The 24,864-nt window shown below is 51.8% G+C and overlaps 1 protein-coding gene across 3 annotated transcripts in view; it reads right to left on the reverse strand.

The window, feature by feature from the left end:
* Positions 1-20,547: 20,547 nt before the first annotated feature.
* The window catches only part of HLF (HLF transcription factor, PAR bZIP family member), a 46,960-nt gene continuing 42,643 nt past the window's right edge, over positions 20,548-24,864 (reverse strand). For 2 of the 3 annotated variants that reach the window (XM_084862611.1, XM_084862613.1), the window contains exon 4: positions 20,548-24,740. In XM_084862611.1, the coding sequence (XP_084718737.1) occupies positions 24,522-24,740 (219 nt within the window). In that variant the 3' untranslated portion in view covers positions 20,548-24,521. The remainder of the gene's footprint in view (positions 24,741-24,864) is intronic. The other variant, XM_084862612.1, reaches the window with a different exon arrangement.

A 24,864-nucleotide genomic window follows, 5' to 3' on the forward strand; every position in this document is an offset into this window, starting at 1 on the left:
TATCCACTGAGCCAAACCAGTCAAGGCCTGCAGAGCTTTTTCACCAGATACAACCTGAAGGAGCACGCTTTGAAAAAAGTCTTGTGCCGTTTTTAGCTCTTCACAGTGGCCTAGGATCTAACTCCCCCAAGGCTACACTGAGGCCTTGGTCCCGGCAGGCTTTCTAATGGTTTAGTCTCTTTTGTAACAAATGCTCTTTATTTTTTTAAATATATTTTTATTGATTTCCGAGAGGACGAAAGAGGGAGAGAGAGAAACATTAATGATGAGAGAGAATCATTGATCTGCTGCCTCCTGAATGCCCTACACTGGAGACTGAGCCCACAACCCGGCGGGCATGTGCCCCTGACCTCTTGGTTCATAGGTCGCTGCTCAATCACTGAGCCATGCTGGCCAGGCTCAAACACCCTAAATAGTATCTCCTGAGACAGGCTAGGCACCCAATGGAGAAAGGGTAGGAAGGGGGGTTTGCTGTAACTGGACCCTCATTCTAGGCAGCAATTTGGTCACCGTCTGTCATTACATGAGCACCCCCAGAACCACCCTCAGCGGTTTGTTGGGGTCCCCTTGTCGCACATTCATTCAGCAAGTGTCAACTGGATATCCAGTATGTGCCAGGGGCTGGTCTAGGCATTGGGATGCTATAAGGACGATTTAAAAAAAGACAAAGCCTGAGCCCCTGGCTCAAGCCAGCCACTTCCCTGTCCCCAGACCCTTCCTCTGGGTTTGAGGCCTTGGGGAGTTTTTGCTGATCTGCTCACCGCCCGGGGTGCTTCCTGCAGTCCCCGCCTGGATTCAGCTCCAGCTTGGAGAGCCCCAAAGAGGCTCACTGAGCACAGGGACCCCTGGGCCTCTCTGCCCTGAGAATGAACCACGCACCCTGTTCGTTCATGTGGGCCAGGTTCCTCTGAAACGGGGTTTTCCTAGCCTCTCGGGCAAGGGGTGATGAATGAGCAGCTCCTGTCTAGGTGTCTCCCTTTTTGGTGACAGCACCTGCCCGGGCCACCTTTAGCCCCTCCATCATTCTCGGCAATCCTCAGGTGTGTCCCCACCTGTTCCTGGCTGGGGATGCAATCCCGGACAAGGCAAGTCTCTGCCCTCCAGGCTCCTCCAGTCTCTGGGGAGGAGAGCTTGGGAACAAATGAGCAATTATGAATGCAACACATGCCCTAGCCAGTTTGGCTCAGTGGATAGAGCCTACCGACTGAAGGGTCCTAGGTTCGATTCTGGTCAAGAGCATGTACCTTAGTTGCGGGCACATCCTCAGTAGGGGGTGTGCAGGAGGCAGCTGGTCGATGTTTCTATCCCTCTCCCTTCCTCTCTCTAATAATCAATAAAATATATATATTTTTAAAAAGATGCAACACAATCACAGTTTTTGTGTTGGGTGCTGTTATTGGAGGAGTCAGAAGTTCCCCTCCTCCCCCCGGCAGAGGAGAAAGCTGGCAGATTTCAGGAAGGGCATGAGGTATACTGGGAGAAATACAACATAATAGTAACAATAACAATAGCTAGTATGGGTTGAGCGCCTGCTAAGGGCCTGTTATACATAATGTATGTATAGTAACTCATCTGTTATTCTAGGTGGGGGAGGGGGGAGGCAGATGACTGCTTATGCATGTGAATTTTTCCACAGCAAACTCCGAATGCTAGGCGGCCTTTTTGCCCCAATATTTCTGGGCCTCCTTCCCCCCCCCCCCTTTTTTTTTAACCCATCATAACCATATAACACACAGAACTCTTATGAAAGGCAAATAGGCCCTCTTTCCTCCGGGTTCATTCCTGTGTTGCTGTGTTAGACTGCAATCATGGGTGGTAAAGTGCATTACCAGTGGGTTGGACGGATCACCCATCATTGAGGATCATTATCCTTTGCTCTTGACATAGATAATCAAGATCTGATGGCTATTTACAAAGACCTGCCTTCAGGCCTCCCATTCATTCAATCAACAATGAGTCCCTCTCACGGGGCCGGGAGCTGTTCCAGGTATTGAGGATGCGACAGGGAACGAGACAAGTACAAACCCCCCTTTTCCAGGACTGATGCTGTCACTGGGAGGGAAACAGAACAATAGACCAAACGTATACAGAAAACATAGAGTGTGTTCAGTGGTGATGGGCGCCAAGGAGAAAAACTCATCAGGAAAGAGGCAGGGAGTGGGGGCTGAGAGGGGCGGGGCTGGAAGGGGTAGACACAGATGGGCCAGTGAGGAAGGCCTGGGTGAGGAGGGGAGGCTGACACCTGCTGGGAGGGGCGGTCCAGCAGCAGCAGGTGGGCTCAGAGGCCCGGGAGGGAGCACCTGGTGCGGGAGGCCCCGACCTGAGTGTTCTGAGCAGGCGATGAGCATGAAGACTCTCCTTGGATCCAACTTGAGTCTGGTTCCAGAGTTTCCTTTCTGTCCTTGACCTGGGGCTCTGTCCGTGGCCTGTTTGGTCCGGTTTTAGCAAGAATCCTGCTGAGTCAGCTGAGTGAAAACTCCCCCATTCTTGACAGCTGATGAAATGCCTCATCCCCTCCGTTGATGTCTCTGGCCGGCCTTCAGGCCTTCAGTCAGAGTCCCCGGGCCCTGGTGCTTCCTCTTAGTCGTTCTCCATCCACAGCCTCCTCCCTGCTCCGAAGCTACAATCCCCACTGGTCCTTGTTGGAATGCAGGAGTCTGCTCCCACTCTCCTCCCCTGCCCAACACCCCCCCCCCCCCCGCCCCAATACAGTCTGCCCTGCCACCTTTATCAAGTGTCAGAATCATTTTTTCTTTAACAGGCACATGTGTGGGAGGTTGTTATTAGTGATGAAATTCCCCGTGGAATCCCCCTCTCGGGTGTTAGAAAGAACCAAGTGTCTGAGTCCGCAGGCCTGGCAGCGAGGTCATGGGCAAGTCCCTGAGTCTCAGTCTGTGCATCTTTAAAATGCAGATGACAGGACTGTGACGTTCAACCTCCGAGGGCAGTGAGATGCTGTAAAAACAGAGACTTACAAAGGAGCGCCGACCTTAAAGGCAGAAAGGGGCCGGCGTAGCCAAGCAGCCTGAATGGTCTGGTTGCCTGGGTGGGGATTTGCAGCTCAGGAACTGGGAAGGAGCTGAGGTCCCCCCCAGCTGACCCTGCTCCCCTGCCCACTCCATCCCTTCCTGGTGGTCCTTTACTCCTTTTTTTTTAATATATATTTTATTGATTTTTTTACAGAGAGGAAGAGAGAGGGATAGAAAGCTAGAAACATCGATGAGAGAGAATCATCGATTAGCTGCCTCTTGCACACCCCCTACTGGGGATGTGCCAGCAACAAAGGTACATGCCCCTGACCGGAATAGAACCTGGGACCCTTCAGTCCACAGGCCAATGCTCTATCCACTGAGCCAAACCAGTTTTGGCTGCATTGTTTTTAACACGGGTAACATTTTCCAGCCTCAGACATTCTGCTCTGGCAGTTTTCCAAGGGCCTTCCTACCTTTTTGTCCAGTTTTCTGGGGAGGCCGTTGGGTGGTAAACGGTGTCATTGCCCCGTTACAGTTGGAGAGAGTGGCCCTCCTAGGAGATAAGCAATAACCAAGATGACACCGCAAATTGGAGATCAAGCCAGGGCCTGCACCTGGGCAAAAATGAATTCCGAAAGGCCACTCCGCCAAAGCTTCTAGGAAGCATCATCTGTTCTTTAAGTCTAGGAGAAATGTGATTTGGGAGAAAAAGAATAGAAGCATAATTAAAGGATCTGGCAAGAGACTAGAAAACCCAGAGGGAACAACTCATTCCTTTGTGTGTGTATGTGTGTGTGTGTGTGTGTGTGTGTGTGTGTGTTGTGTTTTTTTTTAAGCTGCTTGAGCTCACATGTGATTTTTCTTCCCTCTTCTTCAAGTCAAATCTTAAAGTGCTGAAATCCAAACCCTCATCACCTGACTGCTCTGGGGCCTGACCTGCCCTTGATTTTCTCAGCCAGGGGCTGACCAAGCAACTCCACCTTTTTATTTTTTTTTAACTTTCTATTATGGAAAATTTCGTAGGTATTCAAGAGTACAGAAGAGCTCAACTCTAAACAATGTGAGCGAATAATGTAAAACAAAAACACAAAACCCCAGGGTTATGTGTTTCCACCTCAGGAATTCCCTAGCCCGTTCTTCTTCGCCTGCACTGAGGGGGCTGACTCCCAGGCCAGAGGGGACCATCTGCGCCCAGCTTCTCCCCTCCTGACGGCGAGGCTCCTGACAGCCAGGCTCCTGACAGCCACTCTGAGGCTCGTTTTTCTTAATTTGCAACATAGGAATAATCAAAACAACCCACCGAATAATGGCCATGACAATGAAATGAGTTAATATCTGAGGATCTGTGTTGTATGTTATAAAACGCTCTTTCAAGTCCTAGCCAGTTTGGCTCAGTGGATAGAACATCGGCCTGCTGACTGAAGGGTTCTGGGTTCAATTCTAGTCAAGGGCACATGCCCGAGTTGCAGGCTCAATCCCCAGTGGGAGGGGGGTGTGCAGAAGACAGCCAATCAAAGATTCTCTCACATCACTGATGTATCTCTCTCTCTTCCTCTCTGAGATCAGTAAAAATGTACTAAAAAGAACACAAAAGCTCTTACAATGTGCAGAACTATTATTACTATTGCCTGGGCCCTCGGAGCATTGCCAGGCAGTGTGGTTCTCGTGCTCAGGGATGTCGACAGAGGTGCTGGCACATCACAGGAGCCCGGCCTCCCTCCGTTCAGACCTGGTCCTGAGCCACTCACCTCCTGCCACTTGGCTTCCACCTACTGAGTCCCAGCCTCGCTGCCCACTACTCCTTGCCTTCCAGGACCGTTTATCCATCTTGTCTTCCCAACTTCCCCAGGGCTCCTCTGGTCAACGGGCCAGTTTCTGCACCCAGGCCATCCCAATGAAGATGGGTTTTGTACAGAAAGGCCCTCCTCCAGGTGGCACCTGAGGTCCTCTTATTTGGGCAAAATCCTGATTGGCAGCACCTCTACCCAGTAGGCAGGTCCCAGGCAGGAAGCAAGGCGGGCTTAGAAAGGAGGGAAGGGAAAGAAGACCCTTGTCACAGGCTCAGCCCACTCCTGTGGATTGAGGAGGAACCCACTCCTTTTTAATTATTTACTAGAGGCCCGGTGTGGGATATTCGTGCACAAGTAGGGTCCCTAGGCCTGGCCGGTGATCAGAGTCAATCAGGGCCTTCCTTCCTCCAGCTGCAGGCTACTGACTGGCGCCTTTCTTCGTTCTGCATCACCCCCTGGTGGTCAGCGCACATCATAGCAAGTGGTGAAACTCGCATTAGATCGAACTCCCGAGGGAACAATTTGCATATTAGCCTTTTATTATATAATAGGGAGATTCTTCTTAATCCTTACGTGAGGATATTTTTTCCATTGATTTTAGAGAAAGCAGAAGGGAGAGGGAGAGACAGAGAGAAACACTGATGTGAAAGAGACACATTGATTGGTTGCCACCCGAACACCCCCAAGCAGGACCCAGAGCTTGCAACCAAGGTATGTGCCCTTGACTGGAATCGAACCTTGGACCCTTCAGTCCACAGGCTAATGCTCTATCCACTGAGCCACATGGGCAGGGCAGGACCCACTCTTTTTAGATGGTAGTTTTGGGGCCAGTGGTGAGCAAGAGGAAATCCATGACCCCGTGGAGCTTGTATTCCAGAGGAGGAGCTGGCTATGAACCAACAGGTGTCTACATAAGTCAAATAAATACTATTTCAAATTGCGGTCAAGGTCATGAGCTGTGGCTTTAGTGTTTGAGTGCCCTCCCGCCCCACCTACTTCATTGTGAACAGGAAACTCAGAGCCCCGCTGGCCATTGGCAGCCATCCCACACCCCAGGGGGGTGAGCCACCACTGTGGACGGTGGGACGGAAAAGGGAGAAAAACTGAGTCCTTGATGCTGTGGTTAAGCCACTGTGTCATCGCACCCTGAAGCCACCTAACCCTGGACCTTCTGGTGAGGAGCCCCAACGACCTGTTCAGGCCATTTTGATTTAGATTTTCTTTCTTTTAAAATGTTTATTGATTTCAGAGAGGAAGGGAAAGAAAGAGAAGAACATCAATGATGAGAGAGAATCACTGATTGGCTGCCTCATGCACACCCCCTACTGGAGATGGAGCCCGAAACTGGGCATGTGCCTTTGACCAGAATCAAACCAGGGACTCTTCAGTCCGCAGGCTGACGCTCTACCCACTGAGCGAAACTGGCTAGGGCTTGACTTAGGCTTTCAATGGCCAACAAGCAACGGCACCCTCCCTGATGCCTGCCTCCCATGGGGCGACATCCCCACCCCAGCAGTTGGTTCATCCAGCTGCCCACCACTCCCCCCTGAGGGTTCTGATGACCCTACACTTCACCTTCCCACCCGCCAGGATGCCATTGCCCAGTGCAGCCCTCCACCACATGCCCCGCTCAGTGACAACACGCCGGTGTCTGCCGAACTGAACTGGTGAATAAGCCAGGGCTGGGCTTCGGAGGAGGCGGGAGGCAGAAGTCCGACTCCGGGAAGACAAGGTCGTTCCAAAATAAAGCTTCACAGCCTTTCTGGGTCCCAGGACACTTTCCCACACCTTGTCCCATGTAACCTGTGCTGCCCCGGGGACCGGCGCTGCCTTCGTTTTAGGGGGGAAGAAACAGAAGGAGTGAGGTCGCTGGGGGTCGCAGCACTGAGGGGTGTGCCAATGAAAGCAGTGGAAAGAGGGGGTGCAGCCCAGGTGAGCCAGAGAAACACGTTTCCAACTGGGCTCATTGCAGAGCGCGGCCACGCAGACAGCTCAGGTGGGCCTGGGGGTGCGAACCCTGGGCTGGGGGAGCAGGGATGCCTGGGACACAGCACACGCCATCAAGGGACCTGCAGCCTAGCAGGGACACACACACACACACACACACACACACACACACTCCTATTCGCAGAGGATACAGGAGTGCACATGGGGCTCAGAAAGGCTTCACCTCTATCAAGTCCCCATCCCCCTCCCCTCCAGACTGCATTCTTACTCAAGCCAGTCCCAGGCTGCCCCAGCCAAGCCCAGGCCTCCTCTCTGCCTGCCTGGCCCTTCCTGGGACGCGGAGTCCTCGGCACTGAGAGTGTGATGGGGGTCCTATCCCCCTGGGTGTGGGTCCCGGGCTGTGTTACCTGGGGCGCCTGCATCAGGACACAGGCCCTGTGCACCCACCTGCTGCTGACGCTCCGGGTCCCTCCTGGAAACACAGGGAAGCCGGGATTCAGCTCCGGAGCCCAGGATGCTGCGGGCGGGCTGCACCAGCCCCTGTGCGCTCCGCCTCCTGCTCTCAGCCCTCAGGCCCGGGCGGATGGGCAGCACCTGGGGCTGCGGGGCCCAGCGCGAACCAGGACCTGCTGGGCTCCTGACCCTGACGTTCCTGCTACTCTGGGCACACCGTCCTCCACCTCTGGGAGCTGGGTGGGGAGGAGGACCTGTCTGTCTGTGCCCTCCCCACCTGCCTGCTTGCTGCCACCCACCCTCGGAGGTCCTTCCTTCCTGGGGGGGTGGGGGGAGGAAAGCAGAAGTCGGCGGAGGAGCCCGGCCTGCACGCGTTTTTCTCGAGCTCTACAGCTTGCACCTGGCCCCTCCACGGTGCCGACCTTTGACCCTGTTGCTCTGGCTTTGTCCGGCCTGGGCTGCAGAGACCTCTCATCAGCAGCTCTGTGTGCAAGGGGCGCCACGGAAGAAACTATCTGGAGCCCCGGAGGCAGGTCAGGGGGCTGTAAAGTCCTCCTAAGGTTCCAACCCCAGGCGAGCCAGCTTCACCTGGGACACAACACACCATGCAGGAAACCTTTCTGTTTTGTCCTGTTACTCCCTACCTGAGGGTGTTTTTCCATTGATTTTTAGAGAGACTAGAAGGGAGTGGGAGAGACAGAGAGAAACATCAACGATAAGAGAGAATCACGGATCGGCTGCCTCCTGCACGCCCCAAACTGGGGGTGGAGCCCGAAAACCTGGGCTTGTGCCCTGACTGGGGATCCAGCGGTGACCTCCTGGCTCATAGGTCCCCCTCAACCGCTGAGCCACACTGGTGGGGCAAAAACCCGCACCATTCTTTAGAGCAGTGTTTCCCAAACTTTTGACATATGTGTACCCTTCTATAATTTTCGTAACGCTGAGTACCCCTCGTACTCATGAGAACGTAGAATTAGGCTCAGCTAAGCACGGTGCAGTGCATATCCCCACCAAACTCCGGTGCAACCCCCACCAAACTCTTCCCGTACCCCTGGGGTACGCGTACCACACTTTGGGAAACACTGCTTTGAAGCAATAAGGGTTGTCCACTGTCTTAATGAACTTTTATAACAAAGTGGGTGGATGGGAAGCAGCTTATCCATGTGGTGTCTTCAGATAAGGCCCCTGGGCAAGGGCTCCAAGCGCCTCTTAGCAGGAGGAAGGAGCGCCGAGTCCCCGGGGTCCCCACGAATGCCACCGCGGAGACTATCGAAGGGGGTCACGGCAGGTGGCTCCTTGTCCCGTATTCAGGGCAGCAGTGGCTGGCCGCGGTTCTGAGCACCCACGGGCAGCTCGACTCGTATGGCCAAGCAGAGTCTTTGTCTCGTACTCACTGGAGCCTGCTCTCCATCACCCTCACCTGTTCTCATTCTCCTTCCGGGCCCCAGCTCTTCCTGTGTTTTGGCTGCTGTCTCCCCTCACGCAAACGCTCTGCACCTGAGAGAGCGGGAGTGTCACCCTCCCATGACCTGCAACCTGAGTCCCGGCTTCTCGTCCTCCCCAGGGGCCTTGTGGTCCAGCCGCTCTCACTCAGGCCGGTCTGGGAGGCGAACAATGGAAGGTGTGGGCGTGGCCGACAGCTCTCTCCTGCTCCTGTGTTCTTCTTTCCAGAGAATTCTCACCTCTCCCCAGGTCCTCATGAAACAGATACTCTTCTTGTGTATCTGCTGGGCACAGAACGAGGCCCAGATGCATTTCCTAATGGTTTGTTTTCCAGCTGGGCTGAGCGGCTGACAGAACAGAGGCAGCCATGGAGAATGCTAGGAAAATAAAGTACCACAGAATCAGAGGCCAGTGGGATTCTCTGTATTTTACTGAAGAGCAGGAGATTATTTTTATATACATACTAGAGGCCCCAGTGCATGAAATTTGTGCATGGCAGGGGAAAGGTCTCTCAGCCCGACCTGCATCTTCTGCAATCCGGAAGTCTTCCAGGAACCCCTGTGGGATAGGGCCTAACCTGGCAGTTGGACATCCCTCTCACAATCCGGGACCTCTGGCTCCTAAGTGTTCATCTGCCTGCCTGCCTGATTCCCCTAACTGCCCTCTCCTGCCGGCCTGGTGGCCCCTATTAAATTTTTTTTTTAATCTTATCCTCGTCACACACAATTGTATTTGACTTCCTTATCAGCTTCTCCCTCTCGCACAATTTTTCTCTCTCCTTTATGTAACACTTTTTCCTACTGACTCATCATTTATAAACTTTTCTTTCCTCCTTATTTCCTACTTCTGTTCTATCATCCTTCTTCCCATCTTTCTCCCACCCTCCCTCCCTCCCAACATTCCTTACATGCCCACTGATACTTACGTTCAACTGTGCATGGAGACAGATGGCCACAAGGGGGCACCAAGATCCGGGTGTAACCGGTGAAGTCCTCAAGGACTCAATGAGCTCATCCCAGCAGTTAGATGTGCAGGCCAACCAGAAGTAGGTATTTTCCCAGACAACAGAGTTTCCTAAACATCACCAGGTCATTTTTCCAGTTGTAAGCCCCCTAGCTATGCACCAGGAAATAGGCCGCGAAGAGGAATGTGCCATTGGATTTACGGATACGATTCCTAGGCACAAGGTGGTGTTCTAGGGGCTGGGAGGATGCAAAGCTTCCCTTAAAGAACAGTCCAATGTGTAAGCTGGTATTGCCTTACTGCATGCTCACCATGCACTAAGGATATTCCAGAGCAGAAGGCATCTCCCTGTCCTTCCGTTCTGATGGAAGAGGCCCCAGAGGCTTGGCTGAGGACTTGACCTTTGTCCGGAGGCTGATAAAAGCCCACAGATATTGTGGAGCAGGGGGAGGTAACATAACGATGAAGGCACTTGGCGTGATGTTTGCGTGGATTTCTGGGGAGAAGAGTCGCGAGTCAGGGCTGCCCTGGCAATGCTGCCGTAGACCAGGGCGGGGTCCAACTCTGTTAAAGCAAAACCTCCCGGTAAAAGGAAATTGTAAGAGCAACCCCAGTAGTTAAGAGAAATAAAAACGAGGCTGTGGTTGGGGCTGAAACAGGACTATGGAACCTGAGGCTTCACCTAAGAGGCCTCCCTCTCATCTTCTGATAGCCCCCAAATGGTGAGTTGGCCAGTTTAAAACCGAGTCAAATGCTGGAAGAACCGTGGGTGTACCTCTGTGTAACACAATGTGCAAACCACTGCAATGGTCCAATCGGTCAAGTGGACTGAGGGAGGCACAGGATAAAGAATGCCTGTGAGGATGGACAAATGGGGCAGCAGGATGACCCAGCCTTCACACCAGCTGCCCCAGGCATCCGTGCTCCATCCCAGCAGCATCCTATGCATGTAGCCTTCTTCCTCCTTGTACCATTTCTCCTGCTTTTCTTTGCCTTCCGCCCATTGCCTTACTCTAGGTTCCGTGTCTGAGCCCAGTCTTTGGCATTAACCTTGGCTATTTAATACTCTGAACTCCGAGTCCCTCACTTATAAAATAATGATATCTCTTTGCAGGTTTGGTAGGAAAGAAAGATGCGTATTAAGTGCTCCACATGCGAGGGGCCCAATACATTGTACTTTGGGGGGATTTCACTTTGTCCCTTTCATTCTCGGAGCAATTTTCCACTTTTGCCGCTAGGTGGCGCCAGTGAGCAGCGCTGCCCTTTGCAAAGGCTTTTCTTTCCACCGGCTGGGTACTAGGTAACTCTCCTCCCCTTGGTGCTGGTGCTCAGGCTGGCATTTAAACCCAGCCCTGCACGCAAACTCTGTGGTTGCAACCCATCTGCTCCTCGAAGAACTGTGAAACTCAGTAACACCTACTCGCAGCAGCCACCCATTTCTCCATGGACTTGTCAGTGGCTATGCCTTTGGGATATATAACCAGGCAGCCGGGCCTTCGAAAGAAGTCAAACATTTAATTAGCAATTTTATTTTATTTTCTTTATTGGTATGCTTATCACTATTATAAATTAGAGAAACTGGAAAGGGTGCAGAAATTCAAAGGCCAGGCCGTTGGTTTGAATCTCACAACGCCTAGGCAACCTTGGGCAGACTATTGGGTCTTTTGAGGCCTCACTTTTTTTTCACCTGGAAAATGGTTGTGATCATAGTGGCTGCTTCCTTGTGGGCCCTTGTGAGGGTACGTGAGATAACACATGGAGGACACGCAGCATAAAACCAGGGACATGGGAAGCACTAGCTAACTATAAGCAATCCGGGCTACCAAGAGCGTGGGCCCAGCAGTCAGGTGGGCATAGATCGGACTTCTGGCTCTTCAACGTCAACCCTGCATGACCTTGAATACAGCTTGGGGAGTCTCTGAGCTTCCCTTCCCTTGAAAGTTCCAAAATTATTAAGAAAATTTCAGAGATGTTTATTGAAAACCCTATACTTTTGATTTGTATCATGACCAATTTCAGAGAGGATTTTGAGTGTACCCACGTGCAACAAAAATTAGCCCAGCCCAGCAGGCATGGCTCAGTGGTCAATCGTGGACCACTGAACCAAGATTTGAGTCCTGGTCAGGGCACATGCCTGGGTTATGGGCTCAATCCCTAGTGTGGGGCACACAGGAGGCAACCGATCAAAGATTTTTCGCTCATCATTGATGTTTCTATCTTTCTCCCCCTCTCCCTTCCTCTCTGAAACAAACAAACAATATATACATATATACATATACATATACATATACATATACATATACATATACATATACATATACATATACATATACATATACATACATACATACATATATATATATATATATGTTGTTGTTGTTTTTTTAAATTAGCCCAATGACATTATCTCTAAAGCAGGGAATAAAATCAGGGTGAGGGACAAGCAGAGTGAGGAAAAACAAGAGCTAAGGCTAGGATCTTGGATTACTTTCTGTGAGTCTATAATTGCTAGCAACGGGCCGCAGATTTGGCTCTGAGCTTCGTAGCCTCCCAGGCGAGGAAGAAAGGAAATCTGGTTCGTTAAGCGGTTCCGAGTGCCAGGGAGAATGCAGAGGAGTTCTGCAGAAGGAACCCAGCTGCTCCCGCGCCGAGGCTGAGAGACCGCGCCGCACATGGCGCACACACGATAGATGCACGGAGGGACGTGTCCTCACGCACAGGGGAAGGAGGGCGCCTAGGAACGGAAAGCCCGCGGAAGGGGCGCCTTCCTGGCTGCAGGAGAGACTGCAGGCCAACCTGCCAGGTGCCTGCAGGACTGGGAGGGAGGGCCGCCCTCCAAAGGCAGGCGAGAGTGTGACCATGTCTCCATCACGCCATCCATCCGCAGCAGCGACTGCAAAGCCAGGGCCTCCTGCCTCTCGCAGGGGGTGGCGATGGAGCTCCCGTCAGACCGAAGGGAACAGGGGCCCGTGTCCTGTGAGGAGCCAGGAAGGAGAGGCGACGGGGACTTGGTCCACACGGTTACAGTCTTTTCCTCCTGGACATCGCCTGTTTAATGATGCCGCCCCACCCCTGCCCCCCAAGGGACTAAGTGGTCCTTTTCTGAGTGTGTTTGGCTTTGTTCTGTTCTCCGGAGGACTCGTCCTCATGTTTCCTGAAGGCAGACATGGGAGAATGGCCACAGGGAATGCTACTGTTTTCCTCCAGATCTTCTCGGCCATCCCTCCCAGGGCCGGCCGGCTCGGTGACATAACTGACTGAGCCAGAGCATGGAGGCTGGGAAGACCCAGGATTGTTAGGGAACCGTGGCTTCTTCCTTTTCTTCCACACCACACTCTGTTCCTCCCCCCTGTTCCTCCTCTCCCTCCCCACTCCTCCCTCTCCCTCTGCAGGACCCCGTGGGATGAACCATGAACCTGTGTCTCCCTCTGCTTTAGCCGTCCAGAGGGCAGGCTCCGGGCAGCATCCGAGTGCCTGCCTCCCCTGGGACTTGAGCCTCCAGAAGCCTAGATGCAGGGACAGCGCTCCGCTGCCTCCCGGTGTCTGTGCCCAGGAGGCTGGAAAGGAACTCATTAGTGAGGACAATTAGCGGCGGATTCCTGAACGCGCACTCCGAGTGTTATTGCCTGGCTCTCAGCAGCAGTGGAGGAGCCACTGGATTTCAGGACTAAAAGGCCCGCTGGGCTCTCCGATCCCCGCAGCCCAGGGCATTGTTATCTCGGCAATTACCTGCCTTCTAAGAACCCTCCCAGGGCCGGTTCTGGGATGGTTCAGATGGTTCTCTCTGCGCCCCCTGTGTCCCTCTGTGACTGGGGCCACGCCTTAGCAGCTCTGCAGGCCTGGAGGACGGGACACGGGACCACAGGACGGGAGTCAAGACACCAGGGTTCCAGGAGTGACTGTCCCAGACCAGTGGCTTTGTATAAGTCTCTGATCTTTTCTGGTCCTTGATTTTCCCATCTCTAAAAAGCATATATATATATATTTTTTTTTTATTGAAAAGAATGTTTTACTTGTAAATTTCTTCTTGGGAGAGGGTCTATGGTTGTCATTACTTTCTCAAAAGAGTCTTGTTGGTTTATAAAATTTTAAAAAATATTTTTTTTTTTATTGATTTCAGAAAGGGAGAGATAGAAACATCAATTATGAGCCGAAACCGGTTTGGCTCAGTGGATAGAGCGTCGGCCTGCGGACTGAAAGGTCCCTGGTTCGATTCCGGTCAAGGGCATGTACCTTGGTTGCGGGCACATTCCCGGTAGGGGGTGTGCAAGAGGCAGCTGATCGATGACTCTCTCTCATCGATGTTTCTGACTCCTATCCCTCTCTCTTCCTCTCTGTGAAAAACCAATAAAAAATATATTTTTTAAAAATAGAAACATCAATTATGAGAATTATTAATCGGCTGCCTCCTGCATACCCCCTATGGGGATTGAGCCTCCAACCCAGGCATGTGCCCTGACATGGAATCAAACTATGACCTCCCGGTTCATAGATTGACACTCAACCACTGAGCCACACCAGCTGGGCAGATGTAGATATTTCTGCTCCTCAAATCAGGTCAAGATCAGGGTTGTTGGGGTAGGAAAGGAGGAAAGATTTGTAGCAGGGGATAGGAGCACCCAGAGAGGGAAATAGGGTAACTCGCCCTGGGAAATGGAGATGACTGAGACAGCCCTGGGCGGGCCCAGCACACACCCAGCGTGGCCCCAGGGCAGCAAGTACCGGGGCTGAGGAGGGCGTCCAGGTGATGGGGCCGGAGTCCCACTGGCAGACCTACAGGGAGTTCCCGGGGCCCAGGGAGAGGTAGAGGCCGGAAGGAGGGACCCAAACAGATGCGGGAGGTAGATACAGAGGCCGCAGGGAGTGGGGACTCACCTCTGGAGGTCAAGTTGGGGCCACACACAGAGCTCTGAATGGCAAAGCAGGGTCCCCTCTCAGGCAGACATCCAGGAAACATCAGCAAGTAGAACTGAGTGTCCCTCCCCCACTCCCCACCCCCTTAGGCCTTGTGCGTTTCTCCACCCAGACAGGACCAGGAGAAAGAGGAGGCGGAGAAATAGCCTGCCTTGCACAGCTGTGTCTGAAAGGATTGAATTCTTCACGCAAAGAGGTCAAGTTGAAGGAAAGAGCCCAGGATTAGCTCCTTTCTCTGTTGTTTAATCTTTGCAGAAAGAATATGGAAACACAAAAGCCCATTAGAGAGTAAAGATGGCATTGAGGGGCCTAGTGGGGGTTAGTGTCGGCTGCCATCCGCAGCGTGCCTCTGAGAAGCTGGCATCTGTGCGGGCTCCGCTGCAGACATATGTGTCTACACCACATCGCAGGGAGTTCGCCGCCAGAGAGAGGGCCAGATGGACAGCGTGTGTGGGGGTGGGGCTCGGTCCGAGCGGGGAGTGACTGCTTCCAACCCGGGGACCTTCCGGAGAGGCTTTCAGAAGAAAAGGAACATCTCCATGTGTCTTGAAGAAGGGGCAGGATGGGGCCCTTCATGCTTAGGCCTGGAAGGCAGCGGGCTGAGGGGTGAGCTCTCAGGCCTCCTTCCTCCCTGCAGAGCGAGGATCTGAGCGTCTCTGCCCTCTGGGGCCACATGGGGAGCAGCAGGGGAGGGGGGGCCCGGGCGCCTGCGGAACAGCAGGGCCTGGGAAGCAGGCGGCGGCCGTTGCACTTGGCTGGGTGCGAGGCAGCACATCCCTCGCCTGCTCCGGACCGCAGTGTTCTCATCTGGAGAATCAAAGGCTCAACCAGATGAAACGCCTTCCAGGCGCCCTCAGACTGGAACAGCATTGTGTGATCCTCAAAGTGCCTCGGGTGGGCGTCTGGGAACGGGCTTCCTGCTGGCGCAGACACTGGGGAATGGGGATCAAGAGGGTCAGCGGGGGTGTTGACAAGGTCACCGTCAGGGAAGTCTGGGCTCCTCCTGTCCCATCCACCTGCTCCTCTGGCCCCTCTTCCCCGATAGTTATCCCACCTCTCACCCGCATCCCTCCCCCTCAGCCACACTGGAGGAAAGAAAGGAAGGAGAGAGGGAAGGAGCAGGGGAGGGGAGGGGAGGAGGAAGAAGAGAAAGGGGGGGAGGGGGAATATGACCATTTCGAGGCACAAACAGCTCGGATCCAAGCTTCCCACGGAGAACGCCAAGGCCAAGGGGAGGCTCCTTCCTTTCTGCCGACCCACCCTGGCGCCTCTTTTCATTGACTTTCCTTATATTCCTGAGATTCGTCATCGTTCCAAAGGAAGAAAGGCGCTTTGGTCTCCTAAGGGGACCTTTTCATGAAGGCTTTGAGTGTGTGCGCTTCCCTCTGTGGCTAGGGGAGCAGCAGGGGTAGGGGTGGGGGTGGGGGGCTGAGAGAAGGGTGCTGGGCTCTCTGTGATGCTGCCATGGGAGGTGGGCAGGGCTGGACAGGGAGGGCGTGTCTGGCTGCCACAGGAGCCTGGTCAAAGGTCACTCATTTAAGCGCCTTCAAAGCGACAAACATACAGGTTCAGAGAAGGAGGATGAGGCTAGAGCTGGGGCAGATTCTCTTTGGGAAAGGCAGTCCTGGCTCAGGCCAAATCAATTAGGCCCTGGCCTCTTCCTCAGAGGCCATCATCTTTATTTTTTAAATATATATTTTTTAACTGATTTCAGAGAGAAAGGGAGAGAGAGAGAGAGATAGAAACATCAAAGATGAGAGAGAATCATTGATCCGCTACCTCCTGGACGCCACCTACTGGGGTTAGAGCCCCTAACTCAGGCATGTGCCCTGACCAGAAATTGAACTGTGACCTCCTGGTTCATAGGTCAATGCTAAACCACTGAGCCACACCGGCCAGGCAACAGACCATCATTTTTGTTCCTGGAATGGTGAAGAGTGAAGCCCCAGGGTGAGGGCTGGGGAGTCAGCACCCTGTCAGGGGCTTTTACTTTTTCAAATTTATCCCAAACTCATTCATTATCGCTGAGGAAGTTGGGGTATGTTTTCCAGGCATGCAGGAGACACTCAGAGGGGCTGGGCTCAGCACGGCCCCCTTCCTCTCTGCACTTGGACAGGGCTTGCCTCAGTCTCCTTACTGATCCCGCCCCGAGCACCTCCCAGGGCTGCTGAAAGGCCACCTGAGCTACAGGGGAGGGAGTGCTCGGCTGGGCCACGCTGTTCAGACAGGTGGGGTCCTCGTCACCAGGCAGGGCTCCGTGTTCCTCCCCTGAGCACATCCTCCTCGCGTGAGAGGTTCATGAGGAGACCCGCCCTTTTCCCTCCTCCTCCCACCCCCTTCTCAGTCCCAGGAGGCCGCCAAGAGGAGGCACAGCATGGATTGCTGGAGAAGACACCTGGGCGGTTGCGAACCCTGTGACTGAGGCTGGGGGCCCATCGGGTCTACTCCCCAGGAAAATGGCACCCACCCCGACAGGCCTGGCCGGCAGGGTCATGCTGAAGTCATAGGTCTCCGAGTCCTTACACCCCGGGGCCCACTTTCAGGAGTGGCTTCAGAATTTCCAGCTCAAAGTGGCCTAGGGGCTGCCATCTATTCGGGAGAAGAGGTGCAGGTAGAAGAACTTGAAGCCATGTTAGTAACACAGACATCCTGTCCAGAGGAAACAGGAATGGGTTTGGTGATGCATATGTTTGCTGATACATATGTTTATATATATTTATTTTTATATATTTACTAGAGGCCGATGCACAAAAATTCATGCAAGAGTAGGCTTTCCTTTTTCTGGCGGCCAGCATGGGCTTCCCCCTGGCATTCGGGACCCAGGCTGCTTTATTCCAGCCCCGGCTTCATCTGGAAGGATGTCTAGAATGACACCCGGAAAGATGTTTGGTCTAATTAGCATATTCCCCTTTTATTATTATAGATACTAGGGTCCCTTGGCCTGGCCTGCGAGGATCAGGCTGAAACTGGCTCTCCAATATCCCCCGAGGGGTCCTGGATTGTGAGAGGGTGTTTCTCAGGTTACTCACCTCGGAATGGGGCTCCTTCCTCTCTGGTTCAGGGTGTGCCACCTGAGAACCAAAGCTGCCAAGTCACTGCAACTTGACAGTTTCTGCATTGAGTGTCTGCCCCCTGGTGGTCGGTGTGTGTCATAACTACCGGTCAGATGGTTGAGTGGTCAGAGAGTAGCTTAGGCTTTTATATATTTATTTTTATATATTTATAGATAGATATTTATACCTGCTGAGATATATATATTTTTAAATCTTCACTCAAGGATATTTTTTTTCCATTGATTTTTTTTTTTTTTTTTTTTTTTTAAGAGAGTGGAGGGAGTAAGGAGGGGTGGGAGAGAGAGAAACATCAATGTGAAAGAGACACATCAATTGGTTGCCTCCTTGACTGGAATCCAACCTGGAACTCTTCATTCCGCAGGCCAACGCTCTATCCATTGAGCTATATGGCAGGAGTGTATTATTTTGCCCATTTCACAGACACAACTCAGGGCCATGTGGCACACTTTCTACTGTCACACAGATGGTGAGGAATAGACAGAGTCAGTGCAGGTTTGCCTGCAGCAGGCTCACCCTCCAACCACAGCAATTGTCTCCTGCAGTGAAGCCATGGAGAGGGGTGGACTAACATCCAAACTCTGGACTTGGGCTTGGGCCTGATTTAAATTCTGTCTGCTTCATCTCCATGAGCCTGTTCCTTCATCTGCAAAACAGGAATGGTAAGAGTATCTATTTCATAGCATAAAGATTCAATGAGCCGAAGCCGGCATGGCTCAGTGGTTTAGGTAGTGTCCTAAAACCTGTACCTGCCACACTAATTATATATATATATATATATATATATATATATATATATATATATATATATATATATATATATATTAATAAAAGAGAAATATATAAATTGACCATACCTCCACGACACCCATCAGCCTATCAGGAGTGAGTATGCATATCAACCCAACAAAGATGGAAGGTTAATTTGCATACACAGGCATGGAGCAGCCGGGAAGGGTGGGACGCCTGCTATGAAGGGGAGGGCAGGGTGGAGGGAGCTACAGGAGCGGTGCTCTGGCCGGGAGCAAGGACTTGCAGGCTCCCAGGTGGCCGGGAGTGAACCCAGGGGAAGGAAGGCCTATTCTTGCATGAATCTTCGTGCAACTGGCCTCTAGTTTGTAATAATAAAAGCAAAATATGCTAATTAGACCCGACAGCCGAACGACCTTCCAGGCGTCCTTCTGGAAGACCTTCCAGCTGTGAGGGCTGAGCCTCTTGCACAAATTTGGGGCATTGGGCCTCTAGTATATTTACAGTATATTGATTTCAGAGAGGAAAGGAGAGGAAAAAAGAGAAAAAAAAAAACATCAATGATGAGAGAGAATCATCGATGATTAAGCCCACAACCTGGGTATGTGCCCTCGCTGAGACTTGAACTGGTGACTTCTTGGTTCCTTGGTCAACACTCAATCGCTGAGCCACATCTGACTGGACAAATTATATTAATATATATTAAAAACGCAAAACAGAGCAGAAGCCTCACTGGCCCCGCTCAGTCTGAACTGGAAGACGCGTTGAGTGGACGGATGCCACCGGCCTGTGTGCTGCTCTGTCAGGGACGTCAGAGCAGGAAAGCACATCGAGGCTAGAGCATCACTCATCCCCACCCCACCAGCACCTGCAGGAGACCTGTTTTCCGTCCTCTTTGAAGGAACAAATGGTCTGAAACTCTGAACTGGGAACAGTGCTCCGGGCACATTCCCCTTGCTGGGCTCCCTCCGAGGGTGTTGACTGCGGGCCCAGAACGGACGGGCACCTGCGCATCGGTTCTGGCATTAATCCTCCCCTCAGCCCTCATGGTGGCGGTGAGAACGGCATTTCACAAACGAGGAGATTTAGCTTCCAAAATGTACAGTATCGGTTCAAGGTCACATACCTGCTAAGTGACAGATCTGAGTCCTGGAGCTCCTCACCTCAGAGCCCCGGGTCTCGTGCCAGAGACGCCGCCGAGTTTCTTGGCCGGGGCTGCAGCTCGCGCAGCGCAGTGTTTCCAGCTCCCCGGGTGGCTCTGCCAGGCTGCCTGGGCCGGGAACGGCTCTGACATCAGCCTTCCTATGTAGATCCGGGCTGTCATTCCTTCTTGCATCCCAGACTCCTTGAGGCGGGGAGAGGAGGGGAAGGGACTATGGATCGTCTCTACAAAAATAAAATAAATTCAGCTATACACGAAAACAGCATTCACTTTCAGGAAATGATGGGCCTTTTGGAGCTTCTACGTGAATTTCCACCATGGGTCATGAATTCGAATTAAGGCTGAGTCTATCAACCCTTGGCTCCAGGTATGTGGCCACTCATGGGAGTTAGCTGAGTCTTTAAACAATAATTTCCCGGCTCCACCCCAGCTCTATCCATTCAGCATCACTGGGTCTATATCCTGAGGTATGTTCCCCAGTGATTCTTGTATATCCACCCCGAAAGCAGACTTTGTGTGGGGGGAGTTTGAAACCGAGGCTCTAAACCAGGGGTGGGGAATGTCCAGCCCGCGGGCCATGTAAGGCCCGGGAAATCATTGGGTCTGGCCCTGACAAAGCATTCGAACTGAGTTAGTTAAATGTTTGACCAAATGCAGCAGGCTGATGTTTAAGGTGATATTTTTGCATGGTCCACAAATGATGTTATAAATACCCAAATGGCCCTTGGCAGAAAAAAGGTGCCCACCCTTGTCCTAAATGCTACCCATTCAACGGATGAGAAGTCCTCTCTGTCACTTCCGCCTTCGAAATGTTAGGTCAGCTCTTTACCTCCCCGAACCCTCTCTTTTGTCTTCTGTCAAATGGGAATAATGGCGGTCCCTCCCTCATAGGGCTGAATATCCCATGGGAGAGGTTAGCACCGGGCCTGGCACATAAATATGCAAGAAATGTTTATGTCTCACTCATGATGTACTATTATTTCTTCATCTAGGTAACTAATCTCTAAAATGTTCTCTTGGCGATAGAGTTGGGAACAGAATGTAATTTCTAGCAGACTGTCAACAAAAAAAAATACATGAAAGAAAGGAAAAAATTCAAAGTTTATTAAACATGAAGGATAACAGACAGAGAAAGGTTTGTGTGGAACAGCATAAACACGGCCCACATCATGGTACACAATGCAACGGACCTCCTGTGGACTTTCACCTGGTTAGCGGATGCGATCTTTGTGGTGTTGCCAGAAAGATAACGGCAGATTATTGTGATGTTTGGTAAGGTGCTCCAAAATTAAAGATTTTTATGTCTTGACTTAAATAGTCACACACACACACACACACACACACTCTACTCTACATACATTTGGCCCTCTGTGAAATGTACTGACTGTCATGCCAAGTTCATTCAATTCATCAAGATCGAGGCTAAGGCTGTGCTCATTGTTTTTAAATGGTATTATTGCCAGAAGGTGTGGTTCAGTCGAGTTACAAAAGAAAAGGTCACGGTTGGATTCCTGGTCAGGGCACATGCTCGGGTTGTGGGCTTCATCCCCAGTGAGGGGTGTCCAGGAGTCAGCCGATCCATGATTCTCTGTCATTATGGATGTTTCTCTCTCTCTCTCCCTCTCCTTTCCTCTCTGAAATCAATAAAAATACATTAAAAAAAACAAACAAACAAGTTTTAAAAAACAGACCCAAGACCTTGTCAATGTACATGCAGAATCATCATGAGCTCCCTCACAAGACCAGAGAGTGGAAAGAAAGTTCTGGGATACCTGGTCCAGCGTCCTGTCCAGCCCATGCCCAAATCGCCTCTGCCCTCTCCTCCAGCCAAGGGCCTCCTGCTCTAAGCGATGGTGTCTCAAAAGGCAGCCACTTCCTCAAGAGAAGGAGAACTTACAGCCGCCCCCCCCCCCCCCCCCCCCGCCTGCTGCTACAGGTAGCATGGGATGGGCAATCCCTGCCTTTCTCTGCGAGTCTGGGCAGAAGTAACGGTGATGGGACCTCATCAGGGAGCCCTGGACCGCTCATTCCAAATCGTGTCTAGAGGATGTTGGCACGATACGACTGGGCTTCCTTGTTAACAGGCAAGTAATTGATCTCTGAAAGTTGCTTATGAGGAAAGGGGGTAGGGGGTATGACAGCAGGACTATTAGAATAGCTGCAGTCTGCAGAACTAACCTGGCTCTGGTGGACCCGAGTCATTCCAGACCGGGCCATGGCCTCCCACACCCTTTAGCAGAACTGCCTCCCTGGCCAGTTCACTGCCCTGGATGGAAGGCAGTGGGTCTGGGTGCGAGTGCTCACGTGTGCGCAGTGGCAATGACCTACATATAAGGCACCTGCAGACGCCCGCGTTTAAAATTGTTTAAGATGAGGTAGGTCTCCGAAACCTTTCCTGGCACATGAAAGTGTATGTTTTATTGTGACAATTTTATTTCTTCTGTAGAAAGCATTTGTGATGCTCATTGGATACAAACAATCTAATTCCAAGAAAGACCAGTACTCAAATGCATTTTTTTTTTTGGAGGGGGCTACCATTTTATACATCAATGAATTGGGTGGTCCAGTCATCAATATATTTAAGTGGCCCTTCAACATGTCGCCACTTAAATATATCATTTGTCTCTGCCTTAGTGAAGACTGCCATTTCACAACTAGGGCAATTAGTCTCTTTTCTCATGAAAAGGCCGACCCTGGCTCACTGGTGTCTCCTACTGAATACCGCTTCTTCAGACCTGCCTGAGACTGCCCAAGGTCTTGCTTGTTTCTGTCATGAGTGATTCACCCGAGCAACGCATTTCAGCTCCAACACTCTTCCACCTCCCGCTGCCCTCTACCGCCTGGAACCCAGTGAACAGCTAACGGGACTATCCGCCCAGCCGGGCTTCCCGGGACTCTGACACCAGAGACAGCTGCTGACGGGCTGACCGGGAGCCCACCGGATCACTAAGGAACCAGGTACTCTGGGCGCGGGACACTAGGAAACCTCACGGAGGGAAGCGTATTTGAATCCAGCACAACGTGTCTCTGTAACAGCAGCAGAATCTCTTGACGTGACACAACCGAGCGACGCGGAAGAACAATCTTTAGAGTCGGAACATCCATCAAGTCGTAAGCCACACACAGCACCGTTAGCGACCGTCAACTGCCTAAGACGCGCCCACGGGGAGGACAGAACTGTTTGGGGTGTCTGCGGTGGTATTCCGTTCCAGGAAGTCATCGTTTTGAAGTGAACATTTCTGTGGCAGATGCTTTCCCTAAAAAACACTGTAGCATCCAATAAATATTTGACTAACATCCATTTTGTGCTTTTGGGTGATGCTAACTGACTTCTTTCTGAGACCTACGAGGAAACAGGAAATCCCCTTCTAGCTGTGAGAGCAGAATTCAGCACGGAGGGCCTGGATACTGTCGTGAAATCTCCAAGCAGAAAACATGCTGAGGTGTCAGTGACAGGCTTCAAATATTAAAGACATCAAAACCCCCAAGCCCTTCTTCTCTGTACAACGCTGATGAATATATATCTTTGCTATAGAATTTCAAAACATGGACTTTTCTCTTTGCTATATATAATATATGTCTTCCAAAATACATGGTCAGTATTCATATCTGAAAAATACTGTACAAAAAAAAGAATGTCCTATAATAACTCTGTATAAACATTAGACAATTTCATCATCTCTCCTTTGGGTCTATAGTAAACAGTTCAACTGATTGGATTTACCCACAGTTTGTGACAACACCATCCCCTTCTGAGATACACCAGTGTCTTTTACATTCATTTTCTTCAGAAGTACACTTTATAGAAGCACATACGTTCAAAAGCAAATGGGGTGAGAAACGCAAGCTCCGGAATCATTAACTTATGAAGCATTCGAAAAGGGGCACCGCTGGGAAAAGGGGTCATACAAAACGCCAACTCATTAACTTAACTGATGTTTAAAAACAGCAAGGTAGAAGTCACAAAAATATATATATTACAAAAAATGGGGAGAACTGAATCTTAATGGAGTTGCTGGGAATATATCAAGAGGGCTATGGAAAAAAGTTAACTATAAAAGTGGGGGGTGGGGATATGGGAGAAGGGAGAGAACAAAACCAAACATATCCATGTCAAAAGCCATTCCAAAATGCGATTTGTTTGTGTAGGTTTTTGGGTGTTTTTTTTTGGCTCCTATGCTGATAAAGTAGCCCTTCCTTCTCAGACCTGCCATTTCCCTCTGCTTCCCTGTCCTGGGAGGGGGATGTTCTGGGCATGCTCAAATGCATTGCTGTCATGTTTGTGTGTGTGTGTTTTTTTTTAAAGAGGGTGGACTTCTCAGGGAGGGAAAACATCCTACGTCCACTAGTAATACTCAGGCAGCATGCTCTAGCGCACAATAGGATTATTGCTTTAGGTACAGACGGTGCAAACACACGCTCTGTGGTCTAGAAGAGTAACTCTCACGGATCCGGGGCGCGGAGGAGGAAAAGGAAGCTTAGTCGATAGCGCGGTAAGCAGATACGGGCTCTAAGGAATCTAAACAGCACTGTCAATGCGAGGACGATCGCCATCCGAACTGAAACGATGAGGAAAGCGCCTGCAAAGGAAGAGGGCGAGGCGGAGCGCTGGGTTTCTTCTGGGCACCGTGTTGGCATGTTGATAACTCACAGGCCGGTCTGGACCACCGAGAGCCGCCGTTCTCCCAGGGCCCTTGCGGTGGATCCAAACCCAGGGTCCTGGCAGAGCAGGGAAGAGCCGCATGGAATGGGGCAGGAGTGGGGAGGAGAAGAGGGGCAGGAGACCCCGCCATGGAGGTCTCCAGAGTCCAGTAAAAACATGGCACCTTTCTGATGGGGGACCTGAAGGAGGAGGAGAGGGTTCTCTGGACATGGCAAGTGCAGAGGCCCGCCCACCGCTGGCCACACGCGTGCGGGAGCCCGTTGTGTGGATGGATGCCTCCGGTAAAGTGCTGCCGTCGGGAAGGAAGGTCAGGTCAGGTGTGGTGCTGTCATCAGGGAAACGCACGGTCCATCTAGTCCAAGGCCGGCCGGCCCCCCCATCCCCCCCGCCGTCCTACAGGGGCCCGTGCCTGGCCTCGTACTTGGCCAGAATGTTCTTGCACTTGCCCAGCTCCTTGCGCAGGTCGGCCACCTCCTGGCGCAGCGCCGAGTTCTCCTTCTCCAGGAAGGACGCACGGATGGCGATCTGGTTCTCCTTCAGCCGCCGCGCATCCCGGGAGCGCTTGGCTGCCATGTTGTTCTTCCTGCGCCGTGCCCAGTACTTGTCATCCTGCTCGGGAGGTACAGAGGGAAAAGGAAACAAGATATTAGATTTCGGCAGGGCTGAGGGACCGCCTGGCCAAGCTGGCAGGCCTCGGGGCAGCGTCCAGGCACCAGCCCAGGAGTCTTAACCTGCG

This window comes from Pipistrellus hanaki, assembly GCF_964339955.1.
Source record: "Pipistrellus hanaki genome assembly, chromosome: 16".
NCBI lineage: Eukaryota > Metazoa > Chordata > Mammalia > Chiroptera > Vespertilionidae > Pipistrellus > Pipistrellus hanaki.